General features: G+C 38.5%; 1 protein-coding gene and 1 long non-coding RNA gene across 6 annotated transcripts in view; one reads left to right on the top strand and one right to left on the bottom strand.

Annotated features, from left to right (window-relative positions):
- The window catches only part of LOC144978380 (uncharacterized), a 397,383-nt gene extending 393,113 nt beyond the window's left edge, over positions 1 to 4,270 (bottom strand). Inside the window, exon 1 of the long non-coding RNA XR_013646509.1 lies at positions 3,342 to 4,270. This is a non-coding gene — a long non-coding RNA (uncharacterized LOC144978380). The remainder of the gene's footprint in view (positions 1 to 3,341) is intronic.
- The window catches only part of LOC144978379 (soluble guanylate cyclase gcy-31-like), a 195,678-nt gene that overhangs the window by 123,392 nt on the left and 50,675 nt on the right, over positions 1 to 21,611 (top strand). For all 5 annotated transcript variants that reach the window (XM_078924335.1, XM_078924334.1, XM_078924336.1 and 2 more), the window contains one exon: positions 18,739 to 18,922. In XM_078924335.1, coding sequence (XP_078780461.1) covers positions 18,739 to 18,922 — 184 coding nt within the window. The remainder of the gene's footprint in view (positions 1 to 18,738; positions 18,923 to 21,611) is intronic.

Genomic DNA, 21,611 nt, shown 5'->3' on the forward strand with positions numbered 1-21,611 from the left:
AGAGTACGACAGTAATCATGGAGTCTATATTATCAAATCTTTGAATAAAGAATAAAAGATATTCAATTTACGATTTTTATCACAAAATAGCTCATTGTAAATCTCTGATTAAATGCCACCTTAGTAAACAAACAAAACGCCCCATTGTTGCGTTGCCTAGCAATGGATTGTTCATGTTTTCCGCTTGTTCATAATAATGATTTCAACTCAAAAAAATGAAAGTACCTTTAGAATTGGAGATTGGGAGCCATTTGTATTGGCTTCCTTCATTATTATTTATTTAAACTGAAGGAAACAAATCAATCAAAATATTTTTATCTGCCATCTACAACAATAATAAATAATATGTAACCCACCGTATAAAAACGGTATTATGTCGGGAAGAATTGGACACTGAACAGTGAATTTGGGAATAAAATTATAAAAACTACGAATATGATTTTTTTTCTTTTTTTGCAATGTAAGAAATTGTTTTTATTCTGATGTTTACAATGAATGGTAGAGTCCTCGCTTCACACGCAAAGGGTCCAAGATCGATCCTGGGTGCAGTCGAGAATTTTTCCGACCCCTCCCCCCTCCCCCCGCCCTGTCCACAACATTGAATGAGTAGCTGTCTGTTTGATTTGGCGGAAATTACTTTTTTCGATAGTCTAGCTTGCTATCCAAGGATATCCAAGGATAGCAAGCAATTGCTATTGTCCGTTTCACGCTATAGAAACCGGAAAAAACTACTTTCCGACAGATCTAACAGACCCAGCTGCCTAATCACTGTTGGATGGACGGGGATCGGAAAAATCTCGCATTGCACCCGGGATCGATCTTAGTCCCTTTGCGTGTGAAGCGAATGCTCTACCAACTGAGATATCGGTAGTCCCGCATGAGCCTGAGCAAAGAATGTATTATACTCCATAGGGGAACAAAAGTGTGACGTCAAACTACTGGTTACAATCTGCTTGGAAGTGTGAAACCAGTCCTCCGGGGGACTGGATACATACCTTATGCAACTGATCTTCCCGTTTCAGAGTGATGGCATCTTATTTTCTGGTCTAAATATGTGCTGATCGTCAATAAGAATCATCCATCCTCGCTCTTTTACGTTCCGTAATTTTAAGATTCTACATACAGATGTATGCTGATGAGTAGTACTTTTGAATGATACAAAAACTGAGGCGGAAAAGGAACTGGAGGGTTGGAGACGGGTGTTGGAAAGGAGAGCATTAAGGTTAGCAGATCGAAGACAGAGTATGTGTTCATTGGACAACAGAGAGCAGGACCACCAATAAAGATAGGAGAAGAGGATGTGCCAGAGACAAACCAATTCAAATACTTAGGAATAACTGTACAGGAGATGGGGGCAATGAGATGGAGGTTAAGAAGATGATACAGACAGGCTGGAATAATTGGAGGAAGGTAACTGGAGTATTGTGTGACAAACGAATTTCTGCAAAGCTGAAGGGGAAAATATATACAACAGTTTTAGGACCTGCAATGTTATGTGGACTAGAGACAGCATCTACAACAAAGAAACAAGATAGAGAAGTTGAGGTGGCAGAAATGAGGATGTTGAGATGGTCTTTTGGCTGGACAAGAAAAGATAAAGTGAGAAATGAAGGAATTCGAAGGTTAACTGAAGTGAAGAATGCATCAATAAAGAGGAGAGAAGATAAATTGAAATAGTTCAGACATGTAAAGAGACGAGAGAGGGAGTACTTGGGAAGGAAAGCATTGGACTTACAATTAACGGGAAAGAGGAAGAAGGGGCGCCCAAAGACTAGATGGTTGGATAAGGTAAAGGATGATATGAAAGAAATGGGCCTGGACGATAATGCTCTGAATCGAGCTGCATGGAGATGTGGCATTCATTATGGCAACCCTGCAAAATGCGGGATAAGCTGAAAGAAGAAAAAGAATCCTAAGATTATACATATACACCTTACTACAAGAATTGTTGTGCCACCTTATGATGTATTGTGTAACCTAATCATTATTAGTCATAGTCCTCCGAAGAACTGCTTACATACACTCTTCCAAGGAGTTTGGAACTGGGAGAGTAGACGTTGTGACGTCACGACTTTCGGCTGTATTTTGATTATAATTTCGTATTTGTGTTGACAAGAACATCTGGATTGATTAATAACTAGGGAGAGAGAGAGAGAGAGAGAGAGAGAGAGAGAGAGAGAGAGAGAGAGAGAGAGAGAGAGAGAGAGAGAGAGAGAGATTATTATTATTATTATCTTGAGACAGTGAAGGCGACAGAAAAAACTGGTTACCCTAATTGTCTAACTTACGGAAAAATTATCAAGGCGGAAAACAGACTAGATCCTTAATCGTCTACTTGATGGGCCATTTTCGTCAAATTTCACCTTTTATTCACAAATAAGTGTCGTTCATCACAAGAGGGGTGGGGGTGGGGTGTGGCTTATTTAAAAACTGTTCTTATTTTTTTTTTATTATATTCGTTTACCTTATTTTTGTATTTAATTTCTTTTTGTTTTTTTTTTTGTTTTTTTTTTTGTTTTGTCTTGCGAGGACGGGGTGGAGAGGGTGGGGGGTACGAATTTGTCGTAGTGTTTTGGCGGGGGTTTAACTTAGGTGTGTGGATATGCGGTGGGGGGGGGGGGGGGGGGGGGGATGAGACGAATTTGTTTTAGAATTTTGGTGGGGGTTTAACAGGTGTTTTGGAGGAGTGGGGGGGGGGGGGGGCTGAGCCGAATTTCTTTGAGTGTTTTGTTTGTTCGATTGTTTCTTCAGGAAAAAGTTGGAAAAATGCAACGTAATATATTGATAGATGCTCTCAATATTTGGTTTGAAGCAGGCAGTATTGAAATTATTCATTTATAAAGTACAAATCTGGCTGTGAAACCACTCCTTATTATATATACATACATTATGACATATTTTTATCTTTTGATTTTACTATGTAAAATCTAACATGTCTATACAAAAAATGCCTTTTTTGGAATGCAATAAAGTATTTTTTTAATTATTATTATTACCAAAATTGAATGAAGGATGGTAAAGCAACAGGCCCTGATGAAATATCTGTAGAGGTATTAAAAAGCCTAGGAGATCTAGCAATTGATGAACTTCACATATTATTCAACAATATATACAATACTGGGAAAATTCCAGAAGATCTCTGTAACTCTATTTTCATAGCAATACCAAAGAAAGCAGGTGCAGTCAGATGCGAAAATTTTAGAACTATAAGTTTAATAAGTCACATCAACAAAATACTGTTGCGTATAATTATCAACAGGCTAAGGAATAAGATTAACCCCGAAATCGCAGAAGAACAATATGGATTCCAACCTGACAGAGGGACAAGGAACGCAATATACCTCCTCCGTGTTTTAAGTGAAAGAGCTATACAGGTTCAGACCCCACTATACCTCTGTTTTGTCGACTACAAAAAAGCTTTTGATAGAGTACGCCACGAAGAAATGCTAAAACAACTGCACTCCATTGGCGCTGATGAGAAAGACCTCAGACTCATGCAAACATTATACTACACCCAGCAGGCATCTATCAAAATCGGAAACTCTACAGGAAATTCCATTCTTATTAAGAAAGGAGTCCGTCAAGGGTGTGTTGCCTCAGCAGATCTGTTTAATCTATACCAAGAAACAATCATGAGGGGCATAAATAATATGGAGGGAATAAAAGTAGGAGGTCATAACATAAATAATATAAGATACGCAGACGATACGGTACTCATTGCAACATCAGAAATCCAACTTCAAAAGATTGTTGACAAAGTGGTAGTAGATAGTGAAGCCAAGGGAATGGAAGTGAATATCACCAAAACAGAATGCATGGTAATACAGAAAAACCCCGAAAACAACAACACCTGCAATATAACGATTCACGGCGAGCAGCTTACCAACGTAGAAAGTTTTAAATACCTAGGTTCAATAGTGACAACAGATGGAAGATGTAACCGAGACATACGAGCAAGAATAACTCAAGCCAAACAGGCCTTCATGGACCTGGGAAACATTTTGAAAAACAAACAGATGTCGTTCGGGATTAGATTTCGAGTCTTGAAGTGCTACGTGTGGCCAATCTTGTTATACGGATGCGAAAGCTGGACTACAAATGCAGAAACACAAAAGAACATTGAAGCTTTTGAAATGTGGTGCTTGAGAAGGATGCAGAGAATATCGTATACCGCACACAAAACGAACGAAGAAGTGCTAAAACAAACATACCAACAAAGGAAACTAATGCCCTTAATAGTGGATCGACAACTATCCTTTTTCGGACACATAGTAAGGAAAGATAAGAATGAATACCTGGCAAGTTGTGGAAAAATACCTGGTAAACGCGCCCGGGGAGACAAAGAAAAACACTCATAGACCAACTGAAGGGCTTCACCAACATAACAATCCAAGAGCTGTTTGAAAAAGCAAGAGACAGGGAGGAATGGAGAGAGATAATTCATGCAGTATCCGAAGCCTGGACCAGGCATGGAACCTAGAAGAAGAAGAGATTACCAAAATTATTATTATTATTATTATTATTATTATTATTATTATTATTATTATTATTATTATTATTATTATTATTATTATTATTATTATTATTATTATTATTATTATTTTTATTATTCCATTTCACTTTAATTCAAAGATTTATTTGTAGGCAATTGCCAATATACAGCATACAATAACTTAGAAATTCCAATTAACAAACAACTCAAAACAGTTAAATCCAATAATCAACCACGACCTTCTTCTCTTCCGGTTCAAAACTCATTGGAAGTGTGTGACCAGTAGTGCGGGGCGGTCCTTGGCAAGCTTAAGGACCACGGTCCTACGGTCCTTGGGAAATGAAGACCGCAAGGACCGGTCCTAGGACCGGTCCTTTTCGACATTGAACATTCCTGAGAGACTGTTGGAAATTCGAACCGTTTGACCTTTGAGACCGTGGGATCGTTCATTCTTGAACCGTTAAAGACCGCTACACGATGAAAACCGTGGTCTACAGGAGTAAAACACACGGAGTAGTCACACTCATTTCAAATTGTAACCTAATTAGAGAAGAGGGGTGATGCCTTCTTTATTTGCTCACCGTACTTCATTGTTACTTCGATAATTTAATAAAATTTGAAATTTATCCCCATTAACGGAGATAATGGCATCGCCCAAGGCGTTGATCGAGTTGTTCGTGGCGTTGATACACACACGCAACTCCTACCCCCCTCCCTCCCCCCCCCCCACACACACACACATTAGAGGGCAGCGAGCATTGAAGAGTAAGAGAGAGACGTGAAGTTATAATAAGAGGGGTGGATGAGGTAATAAGAGGGGTCGATGGTGACTTTTCGCCAGATCTAACAAACTCAGCTACCCATTCATTGCTGAGTAGACAGGGATTTAGAAAAAACTCGACTGCACCCGGGATCGATCTCTGGCCCTTTGCGTATAAAGAGAGTGCTCTATCAACTGAGCTATCGGGTCCCCAAATATTCTATTGGACTTTTTTAAAATTCAGACGTTATAACTGTTTTTTTTTGGAAGGAAGAAACTAATGAAACTCATATTATTTGATTAGTAAAAACACCAAACGAAATTTTAATATAATTGTATTATTTTAAATGACAACACTGCGATAGAAAGGAGTGGTGACAAGAGATGGACAAAAGAAAACAAAGAATCGGATTTGCTACTTGCTACGTTCGACACACACACACACACACACACACACACACACACACACAAACACACACATCTTTAGTAGTCACATACATTTCAAACAATAACCCATTAGAGAAGAGGGGTCATGCCTTCACCATAGATCATTGTCATTGCGATCATTATGGTGTAGTAAATTTTGAAATTTACCCCGTATAATGGAATCGTCCAAGGCGTGCGCCTCCTGTTCCCCCCATCTCACACACGAAAGGGCGGTTTGCGGAGTGAAGGTTGGTGGTCGTCTGCCTGTATGGTCGTCTGTGTCGTTTAGTGTATGGCAAAGGGGGCGGCACTAGTGACCAGTCCTCCGGAGTGTAAAGTGAACGATGAATAGGTTGCATATTGAACCATAAGGTCGCATAATATCTATAATGATTGTATAAGCAGAATGCATAGGCATATTCTAAGGCTTACGGGGCGTAAAAAGATCGAGGATGGTTTGATTTATTATCTTTAGTGACAACCGGCATTAATTTAGACTGGACAATATATAAGATGCCCCCTTCGGAAACCAAAAGATCAGTTGCACGAGGTATGTGTCCAGTCCTCCAGATGACTGACTGGTTTAACACCAGTATTTTGATATCAATCACACTGTTGTTCCCTATTTAGGTATGTACGAGTCTGTAGATAGAACAAAGATGACGTCACTCGGGCCTTTGTTATTGTTTTTTTGCCATCCATGTTTGTAAGTATTATTTCTAACTAAACGGTATTAACCAGACTATAAACGTTCAATGTTACACGCAATAGCTTTGTGTGTTGGTCCGTTATACTTCGGGATGGCAACGTTGTGAGTTTCTTAGCCAAGCTCACAGTATCTATGAGTTCCAGCGGAGAACAAAATTCATCCACATTCTACTATTGCCAATGAACGCGATCTCAAGCAAATGAAATAAATATATAAATAAATAAATAAATAAATAAATAAATAAATAAGTAGATAAATAAATAAATTAATAAACAATTAAATAAATAAATGAAAAAATCAATTAATATATAGATTCACAAATAAATAAATGAACAAATAAATATATTAACATATAAATCAATAAATAAATATATAAATAAGAACAACACTCTATCGTTCCAACTACTTTGTTGTAACGATTCTTTTTATGTATTTTTAAAAAAGTGTTTCTTATATCATTATTGTAAGAGACAGTCTTAATCAAAAATCGTTTAATTTCCCCAACACCGGAAGTTTACAATCATTGGAATCAAATGAAAGCCTGGTGCAAAATTTGCCATTAACGATTTTTGATTCGGCTCCGCCATTCTTTGTTTCCATATGCAGGAAGTTTTGTTTTTTGATTTTTTGAAAGATTAGAGCATGAGTATATTTGAGACCCGTCCTCTGAAAACGGTACTATTGCGGGTTGTTTCCATATGCAGGACGTTTTGTTTTTGATTAAAAAAAAAAATAAATTAGAGCATGAGTATATTTGAGACCCGTCCTCTGAAACGGTACTATTGCGGGTTGTTTCCAAATGCAGGAATTTTGTTTGTTTATTTTTTTTGGTTTTTATTTTTAACGATTAGAGTGGTATATTTGAGACCCGTGCTCTGAAAAAGGTAGTATGTTGGGATGAATTACACCCCGAAAAGTGCCCCCATAAAAAAAAAAAAAAAAAAATAAAAATAAAAAACCAAAAAAAAAAAAAAAAAAAAAAAACACACAAAAAAACTTAAGCTTTTATATATAGCAATTTCGACTAAACGTGCTCAAAGCGCTTTACAAGGGGCCCCTAGCCAACAGCAACAGGTAACATGTAGGACGAGACATAGCGGCCTGCTAGGTGATATTGCATTTTCTTTTTCCGACAGAGACAACACTGTTAACCGCCAGGTATTTTTTTTACACCTAAGTACGGTGAGAGAATGAATGTAAATAAAGAGCCCTTTTCCAAGGACTCAACTATGCGTAGCTCAGAGCAGGACTCGAACCCTGGACCATCCGGGCTGAAGGCGAGTGTCATATCACACGACCACATAGCCGCATAAAATACCGCTTTGTTTCGGGGTTCAGTCAGATTTGTCACCATCACCTTAAAACGGTATTATTATTCAATGTTGATTTGGGTACTGAAAAATGAATTTATAGACGACAAAAATTTAAGATTGGGTTAATTGGATTCAATAGTCTGCTGTCACGTCGCCCAGCAACGGCGGCCATCGTGGTTCTAAACAAAGAAAATATGTACTTTTTATTCTTCATGCTGGCTATAGCTTTTCATATGTCTTGTGATCAGAATGTGTACAATTCAAAACATGATCGGATTTATAAAGTTTTTTTTCCCCGCTGAATACGCGTTTATGCTCATCGGAGAAGTATTTCAGAAGGGCGTCCGCCATTGTTCCGATAGTTTAGAGCCAGTTGCTAAGTTACCATGCGTCATTACAAGGGAAGTGACGTTACGACTGTTGAAGCGTATAAGGAGAATGAATATAATTTCATACTGACAAAAATCTATGAGTTCATATTACTGACCGTTATGGATTAAGAAATGTCGGGAGTCCCAATAGCTCAGATCGTAGAGCACTCGCTTCACATGCAAAGATACCGAGACCGATCCTGTGTGCAGTTGAGATTTTTTTTTTTGCAATCCCCCCCCCCCCCAACCCCCGTGCCCACCCAGTAGTCATTAGTTAGCTGCGTTTTTTTTTATAGATCTGTCGGAAAGTACTTTGTGATTGACTAACATCCTACCCAGAGGGTCGCAAGTAATTGCTGTTGTCTATTTCACGCTATAGAAACTGGGAGAAACTCCGGCTACATGGGCCTAATGACTCAGAAGGACTACTTTTAAAAAATACCTCTCGTTGCTATTTCTCCTATACAAATTCACTTTTCGTCAGCCGTTTCATCTAGTTCACATAATACCGTTTTGAGGCGATGTGTCACATTTATAAGAAAACATTAATCAATTTTATTTATCGATTTGTTTAAAATCGATTCAGCATAATAAAATTCCTGTTGTAATTTTAATTCTTTATATATATATATATATATATATATATATATATATATATATATATATATATATATATATATATATATATTTAATGAAATGCATATTTTAGAATTAAAGGTTGACTTGAAATAAAGTTGTATTTCGGACGAGTAGGTCCCTGGTTCGAGTTCAGCTGTCTTGTGCGACGCAAAGTTGAGTCTTTGGAAATTGCTTTTTTATTTTTTTTTTACTCACATTCTCTCACCGAAAAGACGATGTTTCTTCTTAAGTGTTCTGGAAAACCGTTCCACATTACAGCAGCGCAATATTTAAAAGATTGTTTCCCGAAAGAGCAGGTAGTTTTGGTTTCAGGAATAGCGACGCTGTTTGTATGCCTAAAATCATATTTTCTCTCGTTGACAGTTATTAATTTGTTAAGTCTTGGGGGCGGGGGTGGGGGGGGGGGGGGGGGGGGTGGAGAAGGGGGGGGGGGCACTAGGATTCAATAGTCTGATGTCACGTCCGCCCAGCAACCAGCAGCTTGGTTCTAAACAAAGAAAATCGGTACTTTTTAATTCTTCATGCTGGCTAGAACTTTTGTTCACATGTCCTGCGATCAGAATGTATAAAAGTCAAAACGTGATCAGGTTTATAATGTTTTTTTTTTCATCTGGATACACTTTTATGATTGATATATGTTTATATATATAGTATGGATAGATTTAGATAAACTGATGGGTGAATGAATAGAAAAATGAGTTAATAGATGGGTGGACTGAATGATGGACAAAGATAGATGAATGGATATGCCGATGTATAGTTAGATAGATATATTATATCGGTTTGTCCATTCATATTTCTATCCATTCAAGCCCTCTGTCTCACTCATTCAAATATCAATCTATTTATTTATTTATCTATATATCTATCTTACTACCTATCTATATATCTATCTATTTATCTATCTATCTATCTATCTATCTATCTATCTATCTATCTATCTATCTATCTATCTATCTATTTTAACAACCTCTTCAAAGAAGGCCATTTCTGTCGTGACACAATCTAATTGACCCAAAAATATACCATGGGGGGAGGGAGGGAGGGGGGGGGGGGGGATGGGGGGAGTGTCGTCGACGATATAAAGGGAGACTACCAGCCCCTTACTTCCGATTCCGGTCAAATTTGCCAGACTAAATTCTCGTGAATTCTCGTTCTTTGATTCGATGTCGGGAATCACGCTGTCTTACTTCCTATACAACATTCTTGAACTCTGAAAAAACACGTATTTAAAATTTTGGCAAGAAACCTCGTCCTTCAAATATCGATCGAATAAAATGAGCTCCATTTTGCCAACTAAATCCCCCCCAAAAAATCAAACTCGCAAACCTGGGTCTTCACGGAAGTCCCTGGTTTGAATTTTATTGGCAGAATAAGGGTTGAGGGTTATTTTTTCGATCCATATAATTGGAAGGATGAGTTTTCTGGCCAAAATTTTACATACGTGTGTTTCTCAGTGTACGACTGAATGAGGCCTAAATACAAATTGGTCCCCAAAAAACAAAAACGAAAACAGAAACCAAACATGACAAAATTACGGGAGGAAAAAGTCAAAACTACAATCGGAAATTTGATCGGAGACCTTGACTTCCACTTTTTAAAAAATGATTATTTACTTTTTATTTAGTCACATGTTTTTTACTCACTTAAAAAAAATAAGACATGAGCATTTAAATAGCGTAAAGATCCACTATACCTGCTCAAAGCGTTTAAACGAGAGGTCTCTGGCCAACGCATCACTTAACATGTACGTCTTTTAGACGATATTACATTTATATTCCGACAGATACAACGCTGTTAACGGCAAGGTACTCATTTTACACTTTAGGACGGTGAGAGAATTTGAATAAAGAGTCTTTTCCAAGGACTCACTCAACTATGTGCCGCTCAGATCGGACTCGAACCCTGGACCTTCTGATCCCAAGGCGAGTGTCATACCACATCTACCACCGCCCAGACTAATATTGCATTCTTATCATCTTTGTGGTCTTCTTGTTCTATGATACGTGCTTCATTCTGACCTGTATGTTCGGTTGTAATGGGCGGGTGATAATGAATCAATCACATATTATGTTTCCGCTGAAGATCTTCTTTCAAGGTATTGATCCTTTACGTTCAGTTTTTTTTTAAAAACTCATAACATCCGCCAGCTGGAAATAACTTAACAACGCATAAACGATGTGCACCCTTAAATGTTTCTAAGGATAGAAGAAGATGACGTCACTCAGGTCTTTGCTATTGCTTTTTGCCTTCCGCGTTTTTGAGTAATTCTCACTAAACTGCATTAACCTGACCATAAACGATCATGGTTACACACAGTTTTGTGTGTTGGTCCGTTATTTTTCCGGATGGCAATGTAGTGATCTTCTTAGCCAAACGCATCCTATCTATAGATAGTTCGAAGTTGACGTCACTCAGGCCTTTGTTATTGATTTCTTCCATCCATGCATGTGAGTAATTCTCACGAAACTGTATTAACAGACTATAAAAATTCAAGGTTATACATAATTTTGTGTGTTGGTCCGTTATACTTCCGGATGGCAATTTTGTGAGCTTCTTAGCCAAGTGCATACTATCTATAGATAGTTTGAAGTTGACGTCACTCAGGTGTTTGTTATTGTTTGTTTTCTTTTTTTGCCATCCACGTTTATGAGTAATTCTCACTAAACTGTATTAACCACACTATAAACGTTTAAGGTTGCACATAATTTTGTGTGTTGGTACGTCATACTTCCGGATGGCAATGTTGTGAGCTTCTTAGCGAAGCGCACACTATCCATACTAGAACAAGCCCCCTTCCCAATCAAAGATCACCACAAAAGAAAAAAATGGAGGGTTGCTATCGACTACCCTACTCTCGAAGTAAATGCAACCACAATTTAGTCCTTCAACATCCCTCCTCCCCCCCCCCCCCCCCACACACACACATAATATATATATATATATATATATATATATATATATCTATATATATATATATATATATATATATATATATATATATATATATATATATATATATATATATATATATTTACGTACAATACAGTCAATTCTGAAAAAAAAATACTTGTCAATTAGAAACCATACTTTTGTCACAGGAGGACCTAGTAATAGTTATTGTGTTACAGAGCCATGGCCTAACACCATCCTACACCACGCAAATATTGGGTCTATCTTCAGTATTGAAACTGCAACAACAGTATGGGTTGGATTGGCATAGGCACATAATAATGCCTCCCTACTCTGAACACCCACACACCCACACACGCATACACACACACACACACACACACACACACACACGCGCGCGCACACTACACAGGCGCGCGCACACTTGCACATACAAACAAACACGTTTTTTAAATGTTGGCCAGTAATCTCGTTATTTAAAAACCGATCGATTATATATTTAATTGATAAATATTTGATGACAAAATTAAAAAAAAAAACATGTTTTTTTCTACTCAGGGTGCGCGGTACAGGACAGGAATCTGACACAGTATCGAATCGACACAGTGTCGAATCGGCGCAGTATCGAATCTACAGCATCGGCACATAATACTGCTGCTGTGAATTTTTTTTTTTTAATAATAAAAATAAATAAATGAAAACACGTTTTATTAGTTTGGCCAGAAAAATCTCCTTCAAAGATCAATCGATTATAAATAAATGTAATCAATCGATGTTTGATGGACGAGTTCTCCAGCCATTCAAAGAATGTTCTCTCAGAGCACAACAGGAAAGGACATGGACCCGAAACAGTATCGAATCGACATTTTATCGAATCGCTTACGACACCTTCGTCACATTATACTGCCATTCTCCAAAAATAAAATTAAAATAATTTAAAATAAAAAACAAAACAAAATACAATACATTTTTTAAAGTAAGTCCAGAAATCTTGTCCTTCAAAACTCGATCGTTATAATTTTAATCAATCGATATTTTTGAACGCATTTTCATGCCATTTTTTTTTTCACGTGTTTTTTTTTTTCTCAGAGTACGACAGTGGGGGACCATAGCATATGTAAACTCATGGCTTGATACTAACCCAAAAAGACACACATAAAAGAAGACAAATATCACGCGGTCTTTGCTTCGTACCCGAGAGGTACCGAGTTCGATTATCCTCCGCCGCGCTGTGCGGCCTTGAGCAAGTCACCTCGCCCTAGCTCAATTTGCGGCGCCGCACTGCGGTTGACGCCTTGATTATTTCAGTCTTTCTTTGGAATAGACCCTAGACAAATGTCCCCCTATGGGATGAATAAAGGGAATGTTATTATTATTTATTTTTATTTTAAGTTTACGAAGCTGACGGTAGGGCACGAATCTGACCGTAGCCCTAGTAAACTTATAGATAGAATGCGTTTGGCCAAGGAGTTCACAACATTGCCATCCGGAAGTATAACGGACCAACACACAAACTCTGTGTAACCATGAACTTTTATAGTCTGGTTAATACAGTTTAGTGAGAACAACTCACAAACGCGGATGGCAAAAACAATAACAAAGGCCTGAGTGACGTCATCTGCATACTATCTATAGATAGAACGGAGATGACGTCACTCAGGTTTTTGTTATTGTTTTTTGCCACCCTCGTTCACGAGTTATTGTCACTAAACTGTATTAACCAGACTATAAACGTTCAAGATTACACATAGCTTTGTTTGTTGGTCCGTTATAATATTTCCGGATGGCAATGTTGTAAGTTTCTTCGCCAAGCGCACACTATCTATAGATAGAATGCACTTGGCCAAGGAGTTCACAACATTGCCATCCGGAAGTATAACGGACCAACACACAAACTCTGTGTAACCATGAACTTTTATAGTCTGGTTAATACAGTTTAGTGAGAACAACTCACAAACGCGGATGGCAAAAACAATAACAAAGGCCTGAGTGACGTCATCTGCATACTATCTATAGATAGAACGGAGATGACGTCACTCAGGTTTTTGCTATTGTTTTTTGCCACCCTCGTTCACGAGTTATTGTCACTAAACTGTATTAACCAGACTATAAACGTTCAAGATTACACATAGCTTTGTTGGTCCGTTATAATATTTCCGGATGGCAATGTTGTAAGTTTCTTCGCCAAGCGCACACTATCTATAGATAGAATGCACTTGGCCAAGGAGTTCACAACATTGCCATCCGGAAGTATAACGGACCAACACACAAACTCTGTGTAACCATGAACTTTTATAGTCTGGTTAATACAGTTTAGTGAGAACAACTCACAAACGCGGATGGCAAAAACAATAACAAAGGCCTGAGTGACGTCATCTGCATACTATCTATAGATAGAACGGAGATGACGTCACTCAGGTTTTTGTCATTGTTTTTTGCCACCCTCGTTCACGAGTTATTGTCACTAAACTGTATTAACCAGACTATAAACGTTCAAGATTACACATAGCTTTGTTTGTTGGTCCGTTATAATATTTCCGGATGGCAATGTTGTAAGTTTCTTAGCCAAGCGCTCACTATCTATAGAATGAACGAAATTGACGTCACTCAGCTCTGTTATTGTTTTAGCCAGTTATTTTAATGATTCGTTCTCATTAAATTACATCTGTCTAACTATATATGGCGTACGCTTGGCCAAGACAAGAAACTCACAACATTGCCATCCGGAAAAAAAACGGACCAACACACAAATCCATGTGTAACCTTGAACGTTTATATAGTCTGGTTTATACAATTTAGTGAGAATTACTCATATACATGGATGGCAAAATAACAATAACAAAGACCCGAGTGATGTCAAATTCGTTCTATTTATAAACGATAAAGGCCACACGTAGTTTTTTGTGTTGGTACGTCATTTCTGGCTGGCGGATGTTGTGAGTATTTTACCTAAACGCTTAACATTGATAAGTTAGTGAAGGCGACGATGTGACACACACAGTATGTCATGTGATCCGTTTCAACACGATGACTAAAGTGATGGAATTACCCGTCTCGTCTCGTTTTCTAATCACCTGGTCAGAATGATTTATTTGATGATCACCCAATCCAACGGTTCGATATGAAATTCCCCCCCCCCCCTCTCTCTCTCTCTCTCTCTCTCTCTCTCTCTCTCTCTCTCTCGCTCTCTCTCTCTCTCTCTCATTCTCTCTCTCCCTCTCTCTCTGTGTTTGTCTTTCTCTGTCTCTCTTGTCTCTTTCTCTCTCTCCCCCCCCCCTCTCTCTCTCTCTCTCTCTCCCTCTCTTTCCCTCTCTCTGTGTGTTTGTCTCTCTCTTTTTTTATTTTTAGCTAAATGCATATCACCAATAATATATTTCTTTCCCCTGCTTTTCTCTCCATGTTAATTTTTAATGCGTTCGATTGGTAAAAAAAAAAATTGAGATAGAAACAGAGAGAGAGAGAGAGAGAGAGAGAGAGAGAGAGAGAGAGAGAGAGAGAGAGAGAGGGGGACGCGAAGTGCCGCACTAACAATACTACGAAACCAACCCTCTCAAAATCAAAATGGTTTTTAACACCACATTGTCCCGATGGCTAACACGGTAAAGCACTCGCTTCACACTCAAAGGGACCGAAATCAATAGATAGTATGCGCTTGGCTAAGAAGCTCAAAACATTGCCATCCGGAATATAAAGGACCAACACACAAAACTGTGTGTATCCATGAACGTTTATAGTCAGGTTTATACAGTTCAGTGACCATTACTCATAAATGCGGATGGCAAAAAACAATAACATAGACATGAGTGACGTCATCTTCGAACTATCTATACCGGGTGAAGTCGAGAGTCTTTTGGGTTTTTTTCTGACCCTCTTGTCCACGCAGCATCAGTGATTAGGTAGCTTGGTCTGTTTGATCTGGCGGAAAGTATTTTGCGATAGACCTGCGTGTTGTCCGAAGGGTAGCGGTGATGTGGTCTAGTGGTATGAAACTAGCTTTCGGATCGGAAGGTCCTGGGTTCGAGCCTCGCTCTTGGCGCATAGTTGAGTCCTTGGAAAAGGCTCTTTACTCAAATTCTCTCACCGTACTCATGTGTAAAATGAGTACCTGGCCGTAAACAGCGTTGTCTTTGTCCGAAAAATTGTAATATCGCCTAACACGCGTCATGTCCCGTCCTACATGTTAAATGTTGCTGTTGACCAGGGACCCCCTGTAAAGCGCTTTGAGCACATTTAGTGGATATTGCGCTATATAAAAACTCATTTTAAAGCTCATTTTAGCAAGCAATAACTGCTGTTGTCCGTTTCACGCTATAGAAACCGGGATAATTTCGGGCTCCATGGACCTATTTGCTTTGAAGGACTACTTTATATTTTACGACTTGTTATACCAGATTGAATCTGTTGGTCACATACAGACAGCCGAGGTGTATTACCTATAAGGGGAATGCGTTTTCACCGATTATGTCCCTTAGTTGTGTCCGATGACATATTAACTCACTCAACCCTAACAACGACTATATCCGTAGTTTACCCGGGGTTACTTTTACCCCATGCCTATTTATTACATTCTTCTGAGACAAATTATAGCTAATGTTTTTAGTTTGTACATGTTAATGGTAGTTAAATAAAACTATCTATGTACATGCTCATTTTTAATACATATTTTTCCAATGTTGAAAAGTACCAAAATTCTCTAGGATTGAGTGAGTTAATGAGGACAATGGAGAATTCATGCAACAACAAAATCTCTCAGGGTCTGATAATTTCTGCTTTTGAACAAAATTCAAATCCTGCAACTGTTGAATAACATTATTATTAGCCGCAATGTTGATAAATGAGTCCTGTCTGTATCAGGTTTTGTAAATTTTATTCAATTCACTGATCAAGGGACCTAATCGCGTACCAAACACATTAAATTGAGCACTTATATAGCGCAACATCCACTAAACGTGCCCAAAGCGCTTTACAAGGGGCCCTGGCCAGCAGCAACGCTTAACACTTAGGACAGGACATGACGCCTGTTAGGCGGTATAACAATTTTTTAGGACTGAGACAACGCTGTTAACAGCCAGGTACTCATTTTACACCTGAGTACGGTGAGTAAATGTGAGTAAAGAGCCTTTTCCTAGGACTCAACTATACTCCGAGCGAGGCTCGAACCTAGGACCTGTCGATCCGAAAGCGAGTAGCATACCAATAGACTACATAGCCGCACAAGTCACTGATCAAGGGGCCTAATCGCGTACCAAACGCATTCACTCAAGCCAGACAGACGGCCAGATTTAATTATAAGGCCAAGTGAATTCACCCCGTCTTTGCAAACTGCAGGAAATTTGGTGAATTTCAATGACGAAACGGTGAATGGATTTGTGAAGGGGTTGGGAGAGGGAATATGAAGAGAGAGAGGGGGGGGGGAGGAGGAGAGAAAGAATGAGAGAGAGAAAAAGAAAGAAAGAAAGAGAGAAGAGAGAGAGAGAGAGAGAGAGAGAGAGAGAGAGAGAGAGAGAGAGAGAGAGAGTATGATATGGTGATAGATGCCAAAGAAGCAGGAATGAGAAAAGGCTCGAACTATAGAAGGAGAAAACAAGAGAGAAAGGAAAATGAAAAAAAAAAAGATTAAAAAAAAAAGAAAGGCAAAGAAAGAGAGCGGGAGAAAGAGCGGGAGAGGGGCAGAGGAGGAGATATGGAGAGAGAGAGAGAGAGAGAGAGAGAGAGAGAGAGAGAGAGAGAGAGAGATAAGGGGGGGGGGGGAGATAGATAGAGAGAAAGAGAGAAAGTGAAAGATATATAAAATTTAAAGCTTTTATTGTGAGAATTACCTGTCAACTCTCTTCCCTATCTTATCTACCAACTCCCTACCCTCCTCACAGCCTCCACACCTCCCCGGCCACACCTACCCCAGCCCTCAAAATCCTCTCCCCCCCCCCCCCCCCCCCCTCCCCCAATTCCGAGATGATATCAGACAGCGATTTGATTACAAGGTCGAGTAAATTCCATCTGTCTATACTAGTCTGGTTAGATGTGGATTGCAATTAAGGTATAAGTGGGAAAGTCTAGGCCGGGGGGTGGGGGGGGGGGGGAATAGAGTCAGAGAGAGAGAGAGAGAGAGAGAGAGAGAGAGAGAGAGAGAGAGAGAGAGAGAGAGAGAGAGAGAGAGAGAGAGAGAGAGAGAGAGAGAGAGAGAGAGAGAGTTATAAACATTGAATCAAGATCTCAAAAAATAAAATAAAATACATTTAGAAACAACAACTGATTTCAACAACACAAGGAAACATCCAACTGCCTCAACACCTTAACACAATATGATGACATTCTAAAGCTAAGAACATTTAACAGAGATATATGAAGGCAAATTACTAACTGGATAATATAAATCTCCCATGGTGGACAGCAGGTCACTTTCTGTGTCTCCTGTTCCAAATATTATTTGTTTTCCCTTTCCATGTTGCACTCTGTCTTTGTTCTGAATTGAGGTTGCTCGGGGTTTTTTTTCTCCTGGTCCTGGTGGGGATTCTTAGCTGGGAGGGAGACAGTCAATAAATGTATTGTACCTTTTTGGGAGATGCTGTTTATTTTTCCTTGTAAATCATCTCTCTGTTAATGTTATGTTTTGTTATAATTATTAGTTTTAAAAACTGTATATTGTAATATATTGTAGATAGTTTGTAAGTATTTGTTTATCCTTCATAATGGGAAAGATGCCTTTGCTTGCGCCCGGGTGAAACTTTTCGGTAATGTCAAAGTAGGCACATCATGAAATCTTCTGTTCTCTATTTCAATAAGTCATGATTGCTTTTTCTTTGGTGCCTTTAACTTCATATTATCTACAGCTTTTCCTCCATTATATTACTTTTTAACAACAAGATATGAAGTGAGTAGGAAAGTGCCAGAAGACAATAGAGAATAAGAAATTTTCGCGGCGGTGATGGGGGTTTGAACCCGCGACCTTACTGGTACGACGACTCCGCTATCCACGATAGCTCATACGGTAGAGTCACGCTCGTTTTTACTGGTACTAAATAAATGACCTAATCGTTTTTCAAGCTCCGTAAAAACACTAAAAACAAACTTACAAACAACATATTAAAGTTTATTGTTTTGTCTCATTTTTCCAGATTCTGAAGCACACAAACAACGTGTTCCAACTGGCTACCAAGGAAAGGGTTATACGCGTGGTCTCTATGCCGTCCAAGGAAAGGAAGGAGTCTAAAGATGCCAACAACAGTGCTGGGAATGCGACAGCCAAGAAGAATTCGGTGGTGGGTGGGGGACAGGAGAAGAAAGACTCCGAGAAGAAAGGTTGGTTTGGAAATTGATGATGATGATGATGATGATGATGATGATGATGATGATGATGATGATGATGATGATGATGATGATGATGATGATGGTTTTAGGAAAAAGCAACAACCGACTTTATTATAAGCTTAATAGAAAGTTAACGATTACGTCCCAAACCTAAAGCGATCGACAAAAGACGTGGAATAAACGAAGATCTGTCATTAAGACTCTGACAGATCTTCGTTTTCTTCAACGTCGTTCGTCTACGTCTATCGTTGTAGGCTGGGATCATAATCGTTAAACTTGCTAATGTCAAAAATGTTACGAGAAATTTATCCTTTGCCAAGAAAACACAACAGATAAAGTTGGTTGTTTTTTTGTTTTGTTTTTTTTTTCATTTTTTTTTTTAGCTTTTGCTCCGGCACGCATCCGCTTTAACTAAAAATATAATTTGACTCGTAATTATATTGTGACTATAATTATAAATCGTAATGTCAAATCGTTAAGTTCAAGAACCAGTCATTGTAAAAATAAATGAAATACATCTTGGTAAGAAATAATATCGATGCTATGCGCTTAGTTAAAATACTCACAACATCCGCTATCCAGATATAACGTACCAACACAAAATGCTATGAACGTTATTTGTCCGATTGATATAGTTCAGTGAGAACTACTGATAAAAACGGTTGGTTAGAAACAATAACAAAGAGCTGAGAGACTTCAACCGATCCTTCTATAGTAGGTCATAGATAGAATGAAGTTGACATCACTCAAGTCTTTGTTATTGTTTTTTTTTTGCCATCCGCGTTTATGAGTATTTCTCAATTAGCTATATTATATTTTTTTATTTTTTATTTTTAAGGGTTTTACGGCGCTCGCAACACATTAAGGTCATATCAGCGCCAGTAAAAAGGAAGAAAATGGGATAGTAAAAAGTTCTAGAATTACAATTAAAGCACAAAAGAAAATTTAAGACAAAGGGGAATTGGTTCAAATAGGGAACAGATGTAGATTCCAAGAGCATACCATCAAAGTACTTGGTTTGAGATCACCTAAAAGTCTCATCCAGACACAAGCACAGGTCCCAACTCAAATGTTTACAAATCATATAATATAATATGTAAACTAAACATAATACAATGCATAACAGAGATATGATTTACAAGGGAAAAAAATATAACCTCCCAAAACTATAACTATACATTCGACTGTTTCCCTCCCAGCCAAGAAACTCCGGCAAGGATCAGGACAAAACTAAGTAATCTCACTCCAAGACAATGACAGGAAACAATTGGAAAACGGGTATGGGGGGATAGAAGACACAACATGTACCTCCCTGCCCACTATGGGAGGTCAGGATCACCACCCAGAACTAGCTATATTAAACAGACTTTAAACGTTTAAGGTTACACAAAGTTTTGTGTGTTGGTCCGTTCTACTTCCGGATGGCAATGTTGTGAACTCCTAAGCCAAGCGCATACTATCTATAGTAGGTCATAGATAGAATGACGTTGACGTCACTCACCTCTTTTTTAGCCAGCCTTTTTATGAGTAGTTCTCCCTAAACTATAGATATGAAGTTGACGTCACTCCGATCTTTGTTATTGCTTTTTGCCAACCACTTTTATGAGTAATTCTCACTAAACTGTATTAATCAGACTATAAAAGTTCATGGTAACACATAGTTTTGTGTGTCGGTCCGCTATACTTCCGGATGGCAATATTGTGAGCTTCTTAGCCAAGCGCATAATCTCTATAAACGTTTACGGTTACACATAGTTTTGTGTGTTGATAGGCTATATCCGGCTGGCGGATGTTATGATCTTTTTTTTGTATCAATAGATAGTATGCGATTGGCTAAGAAGCTCATAACATTGCCATCCGGAAGTATAACGGACCAACACACAAATCTGTGTGTATCCATGAACATTTATAGTCAGGCTAATACAGTTCAGTGAGCATTACTAATAAACGCGGATGGCAAAAAACAATAACAAAGAACTGAGTGACGTCATCTTCGAACTATCTATATCCGGCTGGCGGATGTTATGATCTTTTATTTTTGTATCAATAGCTCATTGGGTAAGATTTTTGAACTCCTCCGTTTGGAGTTTTGAACGCGTTCCCTTCACTGCGGTAATGGGGAACTCGTTCCAAATTTCCAGCGCTGAAGTTCAAGAATCTCATAATGTTACTGAACATGAATTTTATTTATTAACTAAAAGTCGCCTTGTAGATGCACCTTTTTGTTTAAGGACAATTGAAATACACTTCTCTACACCCCCCCCCCCCCTCTGCTCTTTCTCTCTCTCTCTCTCTCTCTCTCTCTCTCTCTCTCTATCTTTCTTTCTCTCTCTTTCTTTCTCTTTCTTTCTATTCTCTCTCCTTTTCTCTCTCTCCCTCTTTCTCTCGTCTCCTCTCTTCTCTTCTATTCTCTCTTTAAGATTTCACGACGCAACAAATAAGGTTGCTTATTTATTAACTAAAATTAGCCTTGTAGATGTATCTTTTTGTTTAAGGCCAATTGAAATACATTTCTCTAACCCGCCACCCCCTCCCGCTCTCTTTCTTTCTCTTCTCTCTCTCTCTCTCTCTCTCTCTCTTTCTCTTCTCTCTCTCGTTCTCTCTCTCTTTCTCTCTTTGAGATTTCACGACGCAACAAATAAGGTTGCTTATTTATTAACTAAAATTCGCCTTGTAGATG

This window comes from Berghia stephanieae, chromosome 8 (assembly GCF_034508935.2).
Source record: "Berghia stephanieae isolate SIO BIC M18660-M18661 chromosome 8, UCSD_Bste_1.3, whole genome shotgun sequence".
Lineage (NCBI taxonomy): Eukaryota > Metazoa > Mollusca > Gastropoda > Nudibranchia > Aeolidiidae > Berghia > Berghia stephanieae.